General features: G+C 40.1%; 1 protein-coding gene across 1 annotated transcript in view; it reads left to right on the top strand.

Moving 5' to 3' along the window:
* Positions 1-14759, top strand: part of nectin1b (nectin cell adhesion molecule 1b) — a 241540-nt gene extending 226781 nt beyond the window's left edge. The window contains exon 9 of the mRNA XM_037776019.1: positions 12090-14759. Coding sequence (XP_037631947.1) covers positions 12090-12329 — 240 coding nt within the window. The 3' untranslated portion in view covers positions 12330-14759. The remainder of the gene's footprint in view (positions 1-12089) is intronic.
* Positions 14760-17320: the final 2561 nt, after the last annotated feature.

Below are 17320 nucleotides of genomic sequence, written 5' to 3'. Positions count from 1 at the left end.
CTGGAGGTCAGAGGTCAAGGGACCCCTTTGAAAATGGCCGGGCCAGTTTTTCCTCGCCAAAATTCAGTGTAACTTTGGAACGTTATTTAACCTCCTTCGCGACGAGCTAGTACAACATGGTTGGTACCAATGGATTTCATAAGTTTTGTAGTTTCATGTGATAGCAGTAGCTTTAAAACCTCCGAAAGATTTCTTTGACAGCCATACTTCTACCGTAATTCCTTAATGACATGGTTGGTACCAATGGATTATTAGGTTTTAGTTTCATATGATGCCAGTATCTTCACACTAGCTTAAAAACTGAGCCCGCTGCAACCTAAAAATCAAAGTTGTGTTAATGTTATTATCACGTTAATTTTGACAGCCCTAATTATCAAACGTAAAGGGGCCCCAGCTGATACTGTCCATCTAATAAAGTACAAGATGGGCCTAAAAAGTGAACTTAAAATGACAATTTGGAAAGAAGTGGTGACACCAGGACACAATCACAGTCCATAACATCCTGTAAAGGGAAAGGTTGTTTGCTCCAGATGTTACCGAACATCTCAGCAGATGTTGCATCTGTTTCCATCTAGTGTTAAACAACAGAAACAATTAGAGCAAGAGCTGCAGAGTCAACAGTCAATGTTTTCATTCAACTTCTGTTGTCACTTGAGTTTGAATTCAGTTTCAGTGTGTGAACCGAGTCAATGTGTCTGGTGAGATGCTGCTTAAAGGTTTCTCTGAACAGAGGGCTCGATCACGCGTTACTCTTCAGGGCTTTTTCCACTTTCTGTTGCGCAGAAGTCTTCAAACGTCAGCCATTATTCTAAATCATCGAAATCCTTGGTCGGCTGCCCAGAGTGTGATATTGAATGTAGAAACAGAAAAAAAGACACATTCAGCTTGACTTATGTTGTAAATCACCCCTAAGGTGACATAGTCTACAGTCATAAAAAAAGTATTGATTAACGAAAGTTATAGTTCAAACTCCAGCAGTTGCCAATTGGCACACAAGCATATAGGAGGCATCCAGTTTGAATGAAATGCTTTAATAAAAGCAGATTTTGTGTAAAAAGCCACAGAATGCAAATAACAAACAGGCTGAACTTTTTCTAAAAGTTACAGACAGAAATTTAAGGCCGAGGATGTGGTTGGAGAAATGTAAATCCCCAGATGTTTAGGCTTTAACGTCGATGCCCTCGGTGGCAGAATAAACGCAATGCAGTTGGCTAAAAGCAATGCAGAAATGTTTTTTAATCTGACAGCAGGCTGTTGTTTTTGACTTTTGTTTATTGTGGAAACTACTTGGTTAGCAGCTCTCACATAAATGTAAACCTGAGTGTGGGTGTGCTGTCAGTGTAGCAGGTATTTTGGCTTGCAGCAGTTATAGAATATATGTGATTTTCTGCAGCTCAGACTGCGCCGTGGTGCCTCCTGGAAATGTATTTGACCTTATCCACTGTACTTCTCTGATGGAAGGAACCCACCTGATAATCCTAAACACCCCCCGTGCCCCACATTGTATCAACACAGGTTTGATACATATATATATAGCAGGTGCTCTATGTCTTTATTTAATAATATAAAAGAGGCATTACATCAGATTTTGTGAAACATAATGAATTAGTTATCATGTGAAGTGAACAAATAACAAAACTTTCCGTGGGAAGTCAGTTTGTTTGTTGGATCTATCGGTCTATTTTATATATCATTTGCTAACTACAAAATATAATAATTTCTGTGCAGTGAAAATCATGTTTCTCCAAAATGTCATCCACTCTGGAGAGACAAAAAAAAGCCTTGTATAACCTTAGTTCACAATACCCTTTTTTTTAAAAGAATAGTCTGATATTTTGGGAAATAAGCTAATTTGCTTTCTTGTCAAGAGTTAGATAAGAAAAGCAAAAGCCAGTTAGCTTAGCTTAGCATAAGACTTCTGTTGAAATAACAAAAATCTGCCCATTAGCACATTTAAAGATCATTTAAAAAAATAGCCAGGAACATAATACAGGTAAAACCACAACATGGCATTTGTACATTTCAGTTTTTGTACCAATTGAGATTTGAAGGTCCTGGTATAGGCAGATTGTTTCACTGTTAAGAGCCAGGCTGGCTGTTTCACTCTGTTTCTAGTCTTTGTGCTAAGCTAAGCTAACCGGCTGCTGGCTCGTGCCACATATAGAATATGCTACAGGAATGAGTCCTAAAACTCGGAAATGAGATGGCATTTTAGCACTTCCGGTTCCCTCGTCTGGAAGTCAATGGGTTTTTAGTTAGATGCCTGAAATAAGGTCTGTGGTTAACACAAGCTTAAAGAGACTGTTTGTAAGAATCAGAAATGTCTTGTTACCAGCGACACCTGTGGCCGTCAAGTCAACGAAAGTCAGCATCCTGTTGCTCGCACTTGTGCTCGCTCTACATAGACATGAACGAGCATCGCTCAACACAGTGAGGCGACACACGTCAGCTAAAAGCACAATATCACTCTATATTTCAGCTGCTTGGCAGTAATGTTAGCTGACCAGACGAAAGTCTCTCCATGAATCAATGCTGATCCTAGTGTTGGCTTTTCCTGCTTCAGCCTCCCGACCGCGGCCGGAGGGAACAGGGGAGACACCGGAGTTTTGGTCGGAGACGATAACGTTTCTCTCTGTGGAGCCCCGTCACTTCACAAGACACAGGAAACCTCTGTTGGTCTGGAGGAGCTGCAGCAGTTATTTCTGCACAAACGTCCACTGTACATTCACTAGATATTCTCAGAGCTAATAACTCTTCTGCAGTGTGGAGTGTACGCGCAAGCACGTGAGGTGGAGCGAGCTGTGAGTGAAGGCAAGCAGGCAGAGGAGCAGAGGAGCAGAGTACAGCAGAGACTCCGGTCCTGGAGACCAAAGCTACGGTCTCCCCCGCGTCCTCCGACCGCCAACACTGTTTGACAGACGGGCTTCACTAGATAGAACTTTGCGGTTTTGGTGCCTCCATGTAGTTTTTGTTGGAGTCTGAGTCTGAACAGCGTAGCCACACGCGAGTGCGCATGGGACACCGACCCGCAATGATTAATACGTGTAAGAAGTTACAAACAGGCCCTTTAAGGGATGTTGTTCTTACACTTACACTTTACACTTTAGACTTTATTGTCCCACAAGGGGGAATTATTTTTCACAGCACTGTACTTGTCAGACACCAATACATACAACAGCACACAGTGACACAGTAACAGCAACAGCAATACAACAGTGACAACAACAGAAAACAGAAAATGACGGACAGCAGTACACACTCAGGCCCGTTCAGCGACGCCTGTTGTTTAAGGCGGCTATGACTGCCGGTATCAAGCTCTTACCAAAGCGAGCCCTGTTGCACGTCAATATTCTGTACCGGTGCCCGGAGCGGGGCATTATGGTGAGGTGGTGATTGAGTGGGTTTGTGATGTCCTGTGCTATAGAAATTGCAATGCATGCAATGGCTTTGTTGTTGAGTTCTGTGAGGTTGGGTGTGGGGAGACCAATGATCATGGCAGCACTGTTGGTTATGCGTGTGAGTTTTGACCGATTAGTGATGGATAACGTGTTAAAAAAGCAGGTGGTACAGTAGAGTAAGATGGGCTGGATAATGCTCTGGTACAGCAGTAGGAGGAGATGGGGGGCAACATAAAATCCTTTAAGTTTGCGGATGACTGATAATCTTTGATGGCTCCTTTTTTTAATTTATTGGTTCAACTGTTTGGGCGTTGAAGATAACTGGGTACTGAGGTGAGGTGGGATCGATTAGTATTTCCTTTGTTTACTGACGTTGAGGTGATGATGGTTGTCCCCACACCACTGAGTGAAGTGAGCAACTGTGTTGTGATAGTCCAGGGCAGAGTTATTGTCTGTGAGTAGGGCAAGATTGGCTGTGTCGTCTGAGTATTTGAGGTAGGTGGTGTTGGGTGATGGGACTGGTGCAATCGTTGGTGTAAAGTGTATACAGATATGGGCTCAACACACATCCCTGCGGTGCTCCGGTGTTGGAGGTGAGTGCAGGTGATGTGGTCGTGATGTGGCCCACCCGCACAGCTTGCAGCTTGTTCTAGGATATAAAATATGTCGGTAAATATCTCACTCGTGAATTTCGAAGCCTTTATGTGTCTTAAAAAAAGGTGGTTGCTAACAAGCGGCTAAATGAGACTACTAAACGTCATCACGCCGACTCGCCATTACAGCCTCATTGTGTATACTCGCTGATGTGACCGTGGTGTATAACCTAACGCTTCAAAAATCATAGAATTGGTGTTTATTTGTGAAGATTATCTTACAGAACAAAACGTGTAGGTATCATCAACTTTTGCCGCAGAGCTTATTTTCTGAAATAATCTAAAACCAAATGGAAAAATCCCATTGGCTTCTTGTCAAGGGAACCAGGGCGATGCTAACTTCCTGGTTGGCCTACAAAAATACATCATCCCTGCAGCACTCTATATGACAGACAGATACTCTTGGCAAGAAAACAAATCAAAATGCCAAACTATTGCTTCCTAATCAAAGGACCAAACTTGAGAAATGGTTTTCACTGATCTGAGAATGAAGTATTTCTCACAGGTAGGATTGACTGTATTTTCCTTCAAAGTGACATTATATCCCTAACATGGTCGTCTAACTTTTATTCAAAGCAGTTTGCTTAAGTTTCAGGTCTGAATACCCAAATGTCTTGAGACAAACCTATAAGCTGGAAAAAAAAACTGCTCGTCAGACTGTTGGTTTTAATTTCACTTGAAATCACCAAGGTCTTCTCAGCAAGCAAAGAAATTAATAACCTGACAAAGTAGAAAGTTTTCTTCAGCTGCTTGAGCGGTCCTTGATACAGACCTGAAGCGAATGAGCTTCGCAGACGCTTCTGTCTCCAGCATGCATGTGTGTCAGGAGAGGTTTACTTGCATGTCTTCTGCTGTGAAAACACACCCAATTCACCTTCACACACGATTACCATCCACTCACCCTTTTGTCTCCCTGAGATCCACTGTGCTTATCTCACCATGCATCCTTTCACCCTGTCATTTCAATTTAGAGCCTTTTCTTTTGGGGACTGTTTCAATCTTTGTATCGCTCAAAGTGCATGTTGATAATATCTCTGTTAATACAAACAAGGGCAATTCACTTTAAAAGAAGACAGAATTTCAGTTGAGACAAAATAATTTGAGCTTCATTTACAAGTTACAACACACATGTTGGGCTTTTATGAGATCAAATTTGGTTTGTTAATGGCCTGTTTATTAAAAATCCTTTGTTTTATATCCCACATTTTACCCACTGAATATACATGTGTACTATGACAGCTTTATTGTGTGATGTAAACGTTCACATTTTGATATTTTGTTTAAGACATGCAACGATTTGTAGGCAGATTTAAGTCTTGTTTGTGGTTTTGTTACCCCCGCCGAAACATTTTCAGAGCTGGGATCATCGTTTTCGTAGATGTAGAGATGCTTGAGGAATATTCGTAAGTTCCATTTTCACTCTCATCCATTTTTTTTTATTTTTTTGCATGTCTTGTCATTTCATAATCATGTATTAATCATAATCATGTTCCTTTAAAAAACATCTAGACACATTCAAATAATTCCTTAAAGCTAGGGTTGGTAGTGTTCTTCAAAAATAATTGTGTTATATTTATTTGTTGAAATTCTTTACATTCCAACAGCGAGCAATAAATCAAATGCTCTGACAAAAAAAGGGAAAAAATGTGTTCGTTGTTTACGCTCATAATGATAATTTTTGGGGGAGTGGCTTGGAAGGGAGGCCTGAAGGGACGGACCGACAGTGCTGCCAACTTTCCAACTAGACTTATCGACTTTTGTAGCTAGTACTGCTCGCTCGTTTCATTAGGAAAGAGTTGGCAACACTGGGCTGGCTTTTTCGGTTGGCTAATTTTTAAAATCCAGCTTACTCTCGCTAGTTTCTCAACATTACCAACCTTAGCTTTAAAATGAAATGCTGAGTTTAGAGTGGCTTTGGGCATTTTGGCCATCCGGGGATAAACAAAAAAAAAACAAAAAAAAAAAATTGTTTATTCTTATTCTTATTATGTTGGTATTGTTGTTGTCCTATATTGTCCTTTTTCACTAATTTGCACTTTCCATGTGAAGGAAACTGCTGAGAAAAAAACTGGATGCAGAAGGCTAATTTATTTTCTTGCAGTTATTTTAATTTGGGGGAGAGGAGGGATATAATTCTGTGGCCTGTACCGTGAAGCAGGATTTGGTTTTAGCGAGGTAACTTCAGGGTTAACCCTGGGTTCTCAGTCCTACGACGGTGGTTCACTCCTTACCGGGGTAGATCTCCATGGTAAATTATGCTGAACAACTAACTTGCTCCAGAGCCAATCAGACCAATGACCAATCAGATCTCGGTGTGCAGATCGTATGATAATATTACACAAATACAAAGAAGATAAAGACACAATCCAGGTTAAAAGCAACACAGTTTAAACTGGCAAATGCAGGAAGGACAGCTGGCTGTATGCTGCGGGTGCTTACTGCTTTGAATTATATTTTTATATTTATTTGTTTACCTTCTCCCAAGTCCGTTTCACACAGTTGGGTACGCGGCTGAAAGAAGGCTGAATAGTCATACACGCCACATACTTACCTATCAAAGTGCATAGTGAAGTGTAAGTCATTCATCAAATCTATTTTGAAAGCTTTTTATATATCACTGCCCCATCTAGACGACTATATCTGACCTTTTAGTGTTCCGTTAAATTAATAAGTCTGTTAATTTGCGCATTCAAGTATCTGCAATTTTTTTTCTTTCTCCAGCTGTCCTTTACTGCATTTGACAGCTCGAACTGTTACTTTTAGTCTAGTTTATGTTTAGCGTCTTCATATTTGTCTAATATTATAGTCTGCTCTTGGCTCTGCTGACAGTGGACTTGTCCATGTTTGTTATCGGTCGTATGCTGCAAACACCGCCCCTTTTATGTGAACACACTCATAGCCAGATTGAGAAACCCCGGGTTTATTTACCGAGTTGATAATCACCGTAATAGGACCACTTAGCAGGATGGCGGTTGTTAGGGTTAGTTAAGCCAGATAACGAGAAGATACCCTGGGTGTGTTGATCTCGATTTGTAGTACAGTCCTCTGGTCAAATTTGGCCCCAAACATTCTTCAGTACACCCTGCAACTATTGTGTGTTCTTCTTAGATTGTAATGTTTCAAAAAATCAATTACATTTTTTCCAAAAAGCCAACAATTGAAATCAACACATAAAACAGTTTAGGGCTGGAGGCACTATATTCATGTTGGTGCAGATCAAGATCAGTGACCTTACACTCCCGCAAAGCTAATTTAGTTTCTGTCCTGCTCTCTGTGGTGATTTCATGGCCTGCTGGGGTTGTTGCTATAATAGAACTTCTGCTGGAATGAGCAGGGAGCATTCTGGATAGCGTTGTCAATACAAATTTAATGGCAAAATACAATTGTGGTGTTTGGAAAACTCCACCAACCCCAAACACTAGTTGGCACATCATTTTAATTCAGTAAAGGCATTAGTGTCAGTAAGTATTCATTAAGTCAAAATCTAACCAGTACATGTCACCCACAAGTGGGATGTATGATTGCCTTTTCTTTCAGTGGATTAAATCTATGCAGCAATTTGAGGGGTGATGTGCACTCACAAAGCCAAACACAGTTTTGCATTCCTCATCCAGTGCCAGTGCCTTGATTAAAAAAACTTGCACAGCTACAGTAGCACCGAATGATGCAAAAAATAAATACATGAACCTCTGCACTTTTCTACAGACTTGTTGACTCTAACTCAGAACTCCAAGTCACAGCTGGGTAACCAGATTCCAAGTTTATACAAGGGCATCAGCACGATGGCTGACATCCCGAGGACACAGTGTACACAGTTCCATTAAAGATCTTCAAGCCATTATAAACTTCCAAGTAGCACTAGAAGCAGTGTGTTTTGAATTCTAATACAGAAACAGTCAGACAACGGAGGCTTCAAACAACATGATGTAACGGCAGAATAATGGCTGCAGTTGTTTTGGTTGAATTTGATAGAGGCGGGAAAGAAAACAAGTGCATTTTGACAAAGCCGGCTGTTTAGAGAGCTTCTCACAACTCCGTCTGGATATTTGATATTCAATCAAGTAATGATAATTACAGGGAGGCACAACTTTATGAAATCATGTAAACAGCCTAAAAGGGCACAGCAGCTATTTTACTTGTCAGGAGGAGTTCTACTCAGCCAACAAAAGCAGCTGTATAATGTCTTCTGTGGCTCTGGAGTGAGCTTTCTACAGAGAGGCAAAATCCCTCCCTCTCCGGTGGACCCCATGGGACGTTATTTGGGATCAAATATGTTCGGTAGTCAACAGCAAGAGACAAATATTTTTTTTTTATCCTGTTTGAATTGTTGCATGAAACCCATAAGATGTTTGTCAATTTAAAAGATAATTTTGCAAGTCGAGAAACAGTTTGTTGTCGATTTGTCATTCATCATTTAGCTTTGTGTGACACCGCTCAATGAACTACATCTCTTGTCTCGCACAATATACGTCACCAACACTAGCTAGCTGGCTACCTAAAGACTGGCCCAAAGTAAAAGATTTTTCAGATCTTAACAGATTTTGAAAATGTGGTAGACCCAACACATAACAACATGTTATGATAAATTCAACAGTTTTGTTCCTATAGTGTGTGGAGAGCAATGGTTTGGCCAACACAGCACACCTCACACTAACAGATTCCATTCATGAACAACAAGAGTCCAGACTAACGACGGCCAGGAAGAATTAACGATGTTAGTTTTTGCTCTATTTTGTACTGAAAATTCAAGAAGGGGATGGATGGATGAAGTCATGGAGACATGTTTCTATTTCTGAGTCCATCTTACTACTACTTTATGCTTCGCATTTTGCATTAGCTCATGCATTAGCCGCGGCCGCCATAACGGCGGTGGTTGTGGTTCTTCAGTCAGCTCGGTTCCCAATTGGCTATCGTTCTTTCCCACGTGACTGCGTCATCGGCTGTCCTCGGGGTTCCCCGCACAAAACAGGATATCCGATTGTAAATACTGGACATTTAATATTTACGATTTGAAATCAGTACAGCCAGGATGGATTCCGAGCCGATCGGGGATGTAAGAAACACTCTTAACGTACCTTAACGTACACCACAGGAATATCTGGGAAGATCATCTTTAGAATCATCAAAAAATTGGGCATTGCTGACAGTCGTTGAAAGGGGGGAATCGGGTCCAAAATCGGCTTGATTCTCGTATAGTGTGTACCTGGCATTATGTTCCACGCACAAAGGTAACGTTATCTTAACCTGACGTGTTTCATCTAGCGACTCCTGGTCTATTTATCAGCCAGAAAGTGAAAGAACGACCGAGACCCGTTGCTGGTGTGAGTACATCCCAGTACAAAACACACAGGCATCGTAGCTTCAGAGATAGAGAGACGTCATTTACGTGACCTTTGGGTGTGTAGTCTTTCTTATTATGTATTTTCACAGTCTTATACTTCAACAGTTTTTACGACAAACTGCGACTTTCTTGTCTGGTAAAATTGTCTTTTAAATTGTCTTTTAAATTGTCATCATATGTGTGATTCATGGCACAATTCAAACGGGATCAGCTATGTACATATTTTTTTCCGAAATAAAGTCCCATGGTGGTCCACTGGAAGGGGAGGGACTTTGCCTCTCAATAGTATGAATAGTATGAGAAAATGCCCCAATGATATTATTGTTATTATTATTACTATTACTATTAATAATAAATTGGATTTGGGCTTGAGACCTACAATTATCAGAAAGCCTGTGTTACAAAGTTGGGGCGTGAGGTTTAAAAGATGTGGGCATTTGCTAGTCAGGGAGTGTCAAATAAAAGATGCTATTGAGTTGCATTATGGGAACTGTAGGATCCAGTGTTTTTGGAGTTTGATCCATATGAAGGACTAAAAGTCGGGGGGCCTCTGCTGCATCAATTTTGATCATTCTTTTTTTAAATCCGTCTCCTGTGAGTCCACCAAAGTAAATACTGAACTGATGGAGTGCCCCTCTAAATAGACACCGTTTTACTCCAGTGTGTTGACAGCTGGCCTCATTGTAGGCATGTAAGTGTAACCAAACTGAGTGCAATCATTTAAATCAGTTCTGTTAAACAAATACAGGCATCTGATAAAAAACATGTTTTTGTGTATATTCATTGGTTGACAACATCAGTTGTAACATCCAGATTCAAATCCAGACGAGAGGGCTGATTTGATACATGATAACTGACACAAGCCCCAAACCAAACACCTCCACTATTTCCTGTATCTGTTTCCAACCCCTCTCACCACTGCAGAGCCACATCATACCTAAAACCAGCTGGTCTAAACCAGTTTGCACCACCATCTGAGTCTGCACCTTTCTGCTTCATGAAAATAGGGCCCTCAGTGAAAAGTGGCCAGTTATGCACATATGGCATATTTAATATCACATCTGGTCCTGTAATAAATGGACTGCTCCTACAATTTCCCTTTACTGTGAACATAAAAGTAAAAAATGTGTTATATAAATCCCACTGTTTTTTTTACAATCTGACAAGTTAATACAGATGTTAGCATGATGACAGACAACACAGCAGTATCTAAATAATTCATTACAGTGTAAAAAAGCATGAATACAGTAGATATTAGTTAATCCAACCCTTTTGGCATCATGGTTGTACAGTGTAGAGGAACATATGCATAAATAAGTCGTTTTTATACTTTAAATCAGTAGGAAAATACAGCTGTGTGGCATTGCCAAATTGTGTCTGTTTAGTAAACCACTTAGTTAACCTCACTGTGGTTAAAATTCTCAGGGGTGAATTCACAAAAAATGGTTTGCGGCCGCTGATAGCACCATGAATTAGTATACAGTGAATGCGCTTGAGGGGTGAGTCAGCCTGAGCTCGAAGAACCGACACGCGGATCTCAGGTTAATCAAAATCAAAAATAAATAAATTAATGATTCGATAAATATCTATAAATATGCCATTAAATGTAACAAAAATAATATTACAAATAAATGTAGTCATTAATTAAGTGATAAAATGTGACATAAGTTGATATTTCTGTTTTAATTTGCTTCTTTATTTTTTTTATTTATTTGTTCTTATTTAGTTACTCTTCTGTTTAATTTTCCCTTTATTCATTTTTAAATACATTTTTGCTTTTATCTTTTCATTTTATTTTTTAAATGTATATACAGTCGATTCGGGCCGGGCTCGGGCTCATTTAACTTCTCTTTTTTCACTCTGCCCATATATGCCTTTGCGCCGCAGAGCACACATATGCGGATGGATGAGATATTTCATCATTAATGAGGAAAATATTAATCACATCCTCTTATTTTAAGCGTTTTTTGAGACATTTGAGAATTTTATTTTTTCAGTTTATTAAATACCCTCAGTGATCCCACGGTAGCAGAAATGATAAGAGCTTCTCCCCGAGAGACACTGCGTGCATTTACGCACGAGGCACGGCAACGTAACTTTAAATCATTTTTTATTGAAATCTCTTATATTTTTTCTCATGTAATTTCAAAAAATACATGTAGGGGAGCTTTATTCATTTATTTTTCATGACACAACTCTCATTGTATCCTGTCACTGCATCCCAAATTAAATGAGTTTGACGGAGAAGTTACCACCAACTCTCTGAAGACGCTAATAATTTCACTGTAACTGCGTGTGGCTATTAGCACGGATCTTTGTGAATTGGACTGTTTTTCTAATGAGGTTCATTTGCATTAGAAAGGGCCCAATTTGGCGCCAAATGTGCAATTTAAATATGTGCATAATAGCACAGGAGCAACGAGACACTATTGGGTTGGCGGTGTGGTTAGGGGTGTATTTCACCCTCTGCGGGTGCTTTGAGAATAACAAGGTTTCTTTTTGTCTTTGCACAGGTTTAGCAGCCGCTAAAGCCACGCAATCCTTTTGTGAATTCGCCCTTCACTTTTCTGCTGTGCACTGTGATGTACTGATGTGATGACGCTCATTTCGGGTTCAGTCAACCTTCCTCAGATAAAGGAAACCCTGTGACCCTGCAATATTGTCTTCTGTCTTCCTCTTTTCCCCTTCTCCTCAAAGGACTCTGGGAGTCAACCAGAAGAGCTGTTGAACCCGGCTGAATACATGAGCTACCAGCGCGTCTGCAACATGGAACACTTCCCTGAGTCTCAGCCCGCTCCAGCCTACCCTCCTGTTACTTTCTTGCCTCAGCACCCCTACGCGCAGCAACCTCCCAACGAGCCCACGTACTCCAACACCAGCTTCACCGCCCCCGGCCCTCGAGCTCCGTTCACGTTCCCCAAGGAGCAATCCGTGTGACACGCTACATAACTCTTAGCTCCGCAAGAGGCAACATGTTAGTGCCACATAACGCTTCATGGAAAACAAAGCTCTGCTGAACGGATGTGCATCCATTCCCACCTTGCTTCCGTTTGTTCTGTAAAGCTTAAAACACGTGTGGGCTCCCCCCCCCCCCCCCCCCCCCCCCCCCCCCCCCCCGCCATGATGAAGATAATTTGTGCCCCTGAATCCCCTGTGTATTGTGCACTGCTTGCTCCACTGAGGCTGTCTGTAGGACCCCCACTCACCTTGTGATGTTAGCATAGCCGACACCAACCACCCTCTCCCACCACCCTTCCCCCCTCTCCAGTGTCCACTCATCCTGTTTGTTTTTGATTGCTTCCTCACCTTTGGATAATTTGCGTTTTTTTTGCCAACCGTCTAAACCGTGTACAGAATATGCCATTGTATCACTCGAAATGTTATTTTGTTTCTTCTTTTTTTTTACATTTCCCACAGTGGTAGTGACCTTTTTATAGCAACGTGCTTCTTTGGTTTGTTTTCTGTTTGTCTGTCAATCATATGCTTGCTTCTTTGAAAGTCATATACTGTACTGTATGTGTGATCGGGTGTGTTCTGGTGAAAAAAAAAAAGCCATTTGATTTGTAAAGCCAATTATCAATCTATAATGACATGGACTACCCCTTTAATGGCAGTTAGTGACAAGGTTGTAACGTGACGATGTGAATTAGCAGCCTCTAAACAGAACCCTTCATTACTTTTCATAATAGCTTTGCTGTTATGGAGTTTGACCGCATATTTCGGATTATTAGAAACGAATGTTATCGTCATTAGCGAAAAAACAAAGGGCTTGAGATCCAACAGTATCTACTTTCTTCTATTTCACCATGTATTATTATCTATCCAGATTATTATTATTATTATTATTATTATTATTATTATTATCTAACAGTAGTTGCCAAAGACATATAGATTCATTCCGTTTTGTCCATTTGCGTTCATGCCAGCGTTTACATTAAAACAACCTTGTTTGATGGGAGATAAACAGAGTTGATTGGCAATGTGCTACACTTTTCCCAGTTTACATCATCGCTTCGCCATATGCTGTATTTTCCATATCTGTATGTGACAACTGGAGTTCCTCACGGAGGTTGGTTTGAGGTCTGTTGCATTGTCGGTCCTTTGTGTTCGTGCGGACTTATCAACCAACAGGAGTTGTTCTTTATGCAGGTGCAATAGGTGAAGACAATCACATACTTGGGTTGTCCTGGGAAAAAAAAAAAAACAGTTAAAATAGTGCTACTCATACTTAAAGGGAAAACTTTTTCAAGGACAGCCCACACATTTAACATATTTAATATCTTTTTGAATATGATTTGTACTAATATACTCTAAAGAGTTTCAAATCAGTCAAAGAAACACTGAAGAGAAAAGCTTGCTACTGTATTTTTTTATAGAACGCTTAGTTATATATACGATAGCACTCCTCTTATTTTCAGAGTCCATTTTACACTGTGACTGTTCATTTCTAACCATATATAAGCTAATGTGCTTGACGAGCCAATTTTAGGATACTGCCTCCTACACACAAGCCCTCTAGACACAGCAAATTTGCATAAACTGAAAGTTCACATTTTTTGCCATGTCAGATGTATGTTTGGAAAAAAAAATAAAGAAAGAAAATTCTTGTGTTTGTGCTCAATGTGAAAAAAAAAAATCCTTGAGGTGTTGAAGGTAATTTAGTGTTTACTCTTAATGGTGGTTAATTGGATAGAGTAAAACTTGTGAGACTTTCTCCTGTGCTCACCTTGTTGTCTTGCAATGGCTCGATATGTGTGCTAGCATTTAGTTTAAGCAGTGGTCTCTGGTTCGAACCACTGAAGGAGTTTGATATTGCTGTACCTGCTGTGTGAAAAAAAAACACTGAAACACTACTTTGTCTTTTTGTGACACATTTACTATTGACGAGATCCTTCCTTTATATTATTATTATCATTATTATTACTATGTGTAAGTGCTACTACTTGCTGCAAAGTATGCTGAAAACGGGCATTCACATGTATTCATTTTCACTGTTGAATCCCTGTTTTCAGTCACATTTCATTATTTTGAATGTCCTGAAGATAATCGCCATGTTTGTTTTCACCCTTGTTGTTTTGTGTTTTGTAAGACTGTAACATTTAGTTTTTATTTTTTTAAACATATACATATATATAGACCCACAGCACATTTCTTTTGACATTTATTATATATTTGTGGAAGGATACCTGAATAATTATTAGGGTCATGAACTCTTTTTGTTGCTGAAATATTGAAAAGGTGTGAAACAATTTAACCTGTTTTTTTTTTATGAGTTATGTTTGTAAATATTAACAATGTATCTGATGTGTGGAAAAAACAAAAAAAAACTAGTCATGCAGTTTAACATTAAACTTCACAAACTACCCATGTTATAGTTGTTGTAATTCTATTGTCAACACATGTATGCATGTCTCATACTTTGTTTAAATGTGCTCAATACAATACTCAGAGTATTTCTATTGCCTCCACACAGCTCTCAACATGACAAACAACGGTAATAGTGCCAACAGAGCTGTAAGTGTTAACCTGGGGTGAACCGGAGGATGGGCGCTACACTTACACGACAGCTCTGTTGGTCAGGACAGTATTATCGGCTGTAACCGCCGTATGAACGCAGTGCAGAGCGGCGGCCATGAAGTAGCCAGTGGCGCACGCTCACATGCACTAAAAGGCATCCACGGCAGGCCCGGCTAAGTCAACAAAGCACAGAGAAGCTCTGATTACAACTCTCCCTCTGTGTGTGTTGTAATCAGAGCTTCTCCGTGCTTCATTCTCTGCTCAAGTAGACATTACTATACGGTATCTTTGTTGTTTACTCCTATATTCGTGCTCTGAATATCAAACCTTTAAAGCGGTATTAGTTTATTTCTTTTTTGGCCAATTGGGGGCAGCAGAACAAGCTAAAAACAATTAAAATATCACCTTGTAAAGTTAATATTGCTAACAAGTTAACAAACTGTTGCCTATTTACACATCCAGCAGACATGGAGCAACATTAGCATTCGTTTGGAGTCGTGTTTATGTCCACATGATTAATGTAAGTCCAATATTTAGCTTTTAGCTTTGTTTAGGTCTCCACCAACTCCTGAGGAACATATCTGGCTCCCTAGCTGCTAAATGCTCCACCATGTTCACCAGCTAGTCGCTGTGTCCAGCTGCTGGAATGACGTGGATGAGAACAGAGTTATTGGGCTGGAGAGGAAAAACAATGAGCTACAATAAGCTAAAAACTTCAGCAGCAAGCACTAAGGGGAAGTGCGAAGTTGGGGATAATATGGATTCATCACTGCGACCAAGTCTTTTCATCTATCACATAGATATTTGATCCACTGTTAATATGAAATACTGATAAGTGCAGCTTTAAAGCAATAATACAAATCGCTGGAATGTAATATAGATTCATGTTAATGTATTAATAGACCAGCACCATTAACCAGATCTTGCTGGTAGACCAGCATCATTAACCAGATATTACTGGTAGACCAACATCATTAACCAGATATTGCTGGTAGACCAGCATCATTAACCAGATTGTGCTAGTAGACCAACATCATTAACAAGATATTGCAGGTAGACCAGCATCGTTAACCACATCTTGCTGGTAGACCAGTATCATTAACCACATCTTGCTGGTAGACCAACATCATTAACCAGATATTGCTGGTAGACCAACATCATTAACCAGATTGTGCTAGTAGACCAACATCATTAACCACATCTTGCTGGTAGACCAGCATCATTAACCAGATATTGCTGGTAGACAAGTATCATTAACCAGATATCGCTGGTAGACCAACATCATTAACCATATATTGCTGGTAGACCAGCATCATTAACCAGATTGTGCTAGTAGACCTACATCATTAACAAGATATTGCAGGTAGACCAGCATCGTTAACCAGATTGTGCTAGTAGACCAGTATCATTAACCAGATATTGCTGGTAGACCAGCAACATTAACCAGATATTGCTGGTAGACCAACATCATTAACCAGATTGTGCTAGTAGACCAACATCATTAGCCAGATATTGCTGGTAGACCAGCATCATTAAACACATCTTACTGGTAGACCAGCATCATTAACCAGATATTGCTGGTAGACCAACATCATTAACCAGATATTGCTGGTAGACAAGTATCATTAACCAGATATTGCTAGTAGACCAACATCATTAACCAGATATTGCTGGTAGACCAGCATCATTAACCAGATATTGCTGGTAGACCAGCATCATTAACCAGATATTGCTGGTAGACCAACATCATTAACCAGATATTGCTGGTAGACCAGCATCATTAACCAGATTGTGCTAGTAGACCAACATCGTTAACAATATATTGCAGGTAGACCAGCATCGTTAACCAGATTGTGCTAGTAGACCAGTATCATTAACCACATCTTGCTGGTAGACCAACATCATTAACCAGATATTGCTGGAAGACCAACATCATTAACCAGATTGTGCTAGTAGACCAACATCATTAGCCAGATATTGCTGGTAGACCAGCATCATTAACCACATCTTGCTGGTAGACCAGCATCATTAACCAGATATTGCTGGAAGACCAGCATCATTAACCAGATATTGCTGGTAGACCAACATCATTAACCAGATATTGCTGGTAGACCAGCATCATTAACCAGATATTGCTGGTAGACTAACATCATTAACCAGATATTGCTGGTAGACCAGCAACATTAACCAGATATTGCTGGTAGACCAGCATCATTAACCAGATATTGCTGGTAGACCAGCATCATTAACCAGATATTGCTGGTAGACCAACATCATTAACAAGATATTGCAGGTAGACCAGCATCGTTAACCACATCTTGCTGGTAGACCAGTATCATTAACCACATCTTGCTGGTAGACCAACATCATTAACCAGATATTGCTGGTAGACCAACATCATTAACCAGATT

This window comes from Sebastes umbrosus, chromosome 7 (assembly GCF_015220745.1).
Source record: "Sebastes umbrosus isolate fSebUmb1 chromosome 7, fSebUmb1.pri, whole genome shotgun sequence".
NCBI lineage: Eukaryota > Metazoa > Chordata > Actinopteri > Perciformes > Sebastidae > Sebastes > Sebastes umbrosus.
The sequence above is the reverse complement of the archived record's forward strand: the minus strand, read 5'-3'. Positions and strand labels throughout refer to the sequence as shown.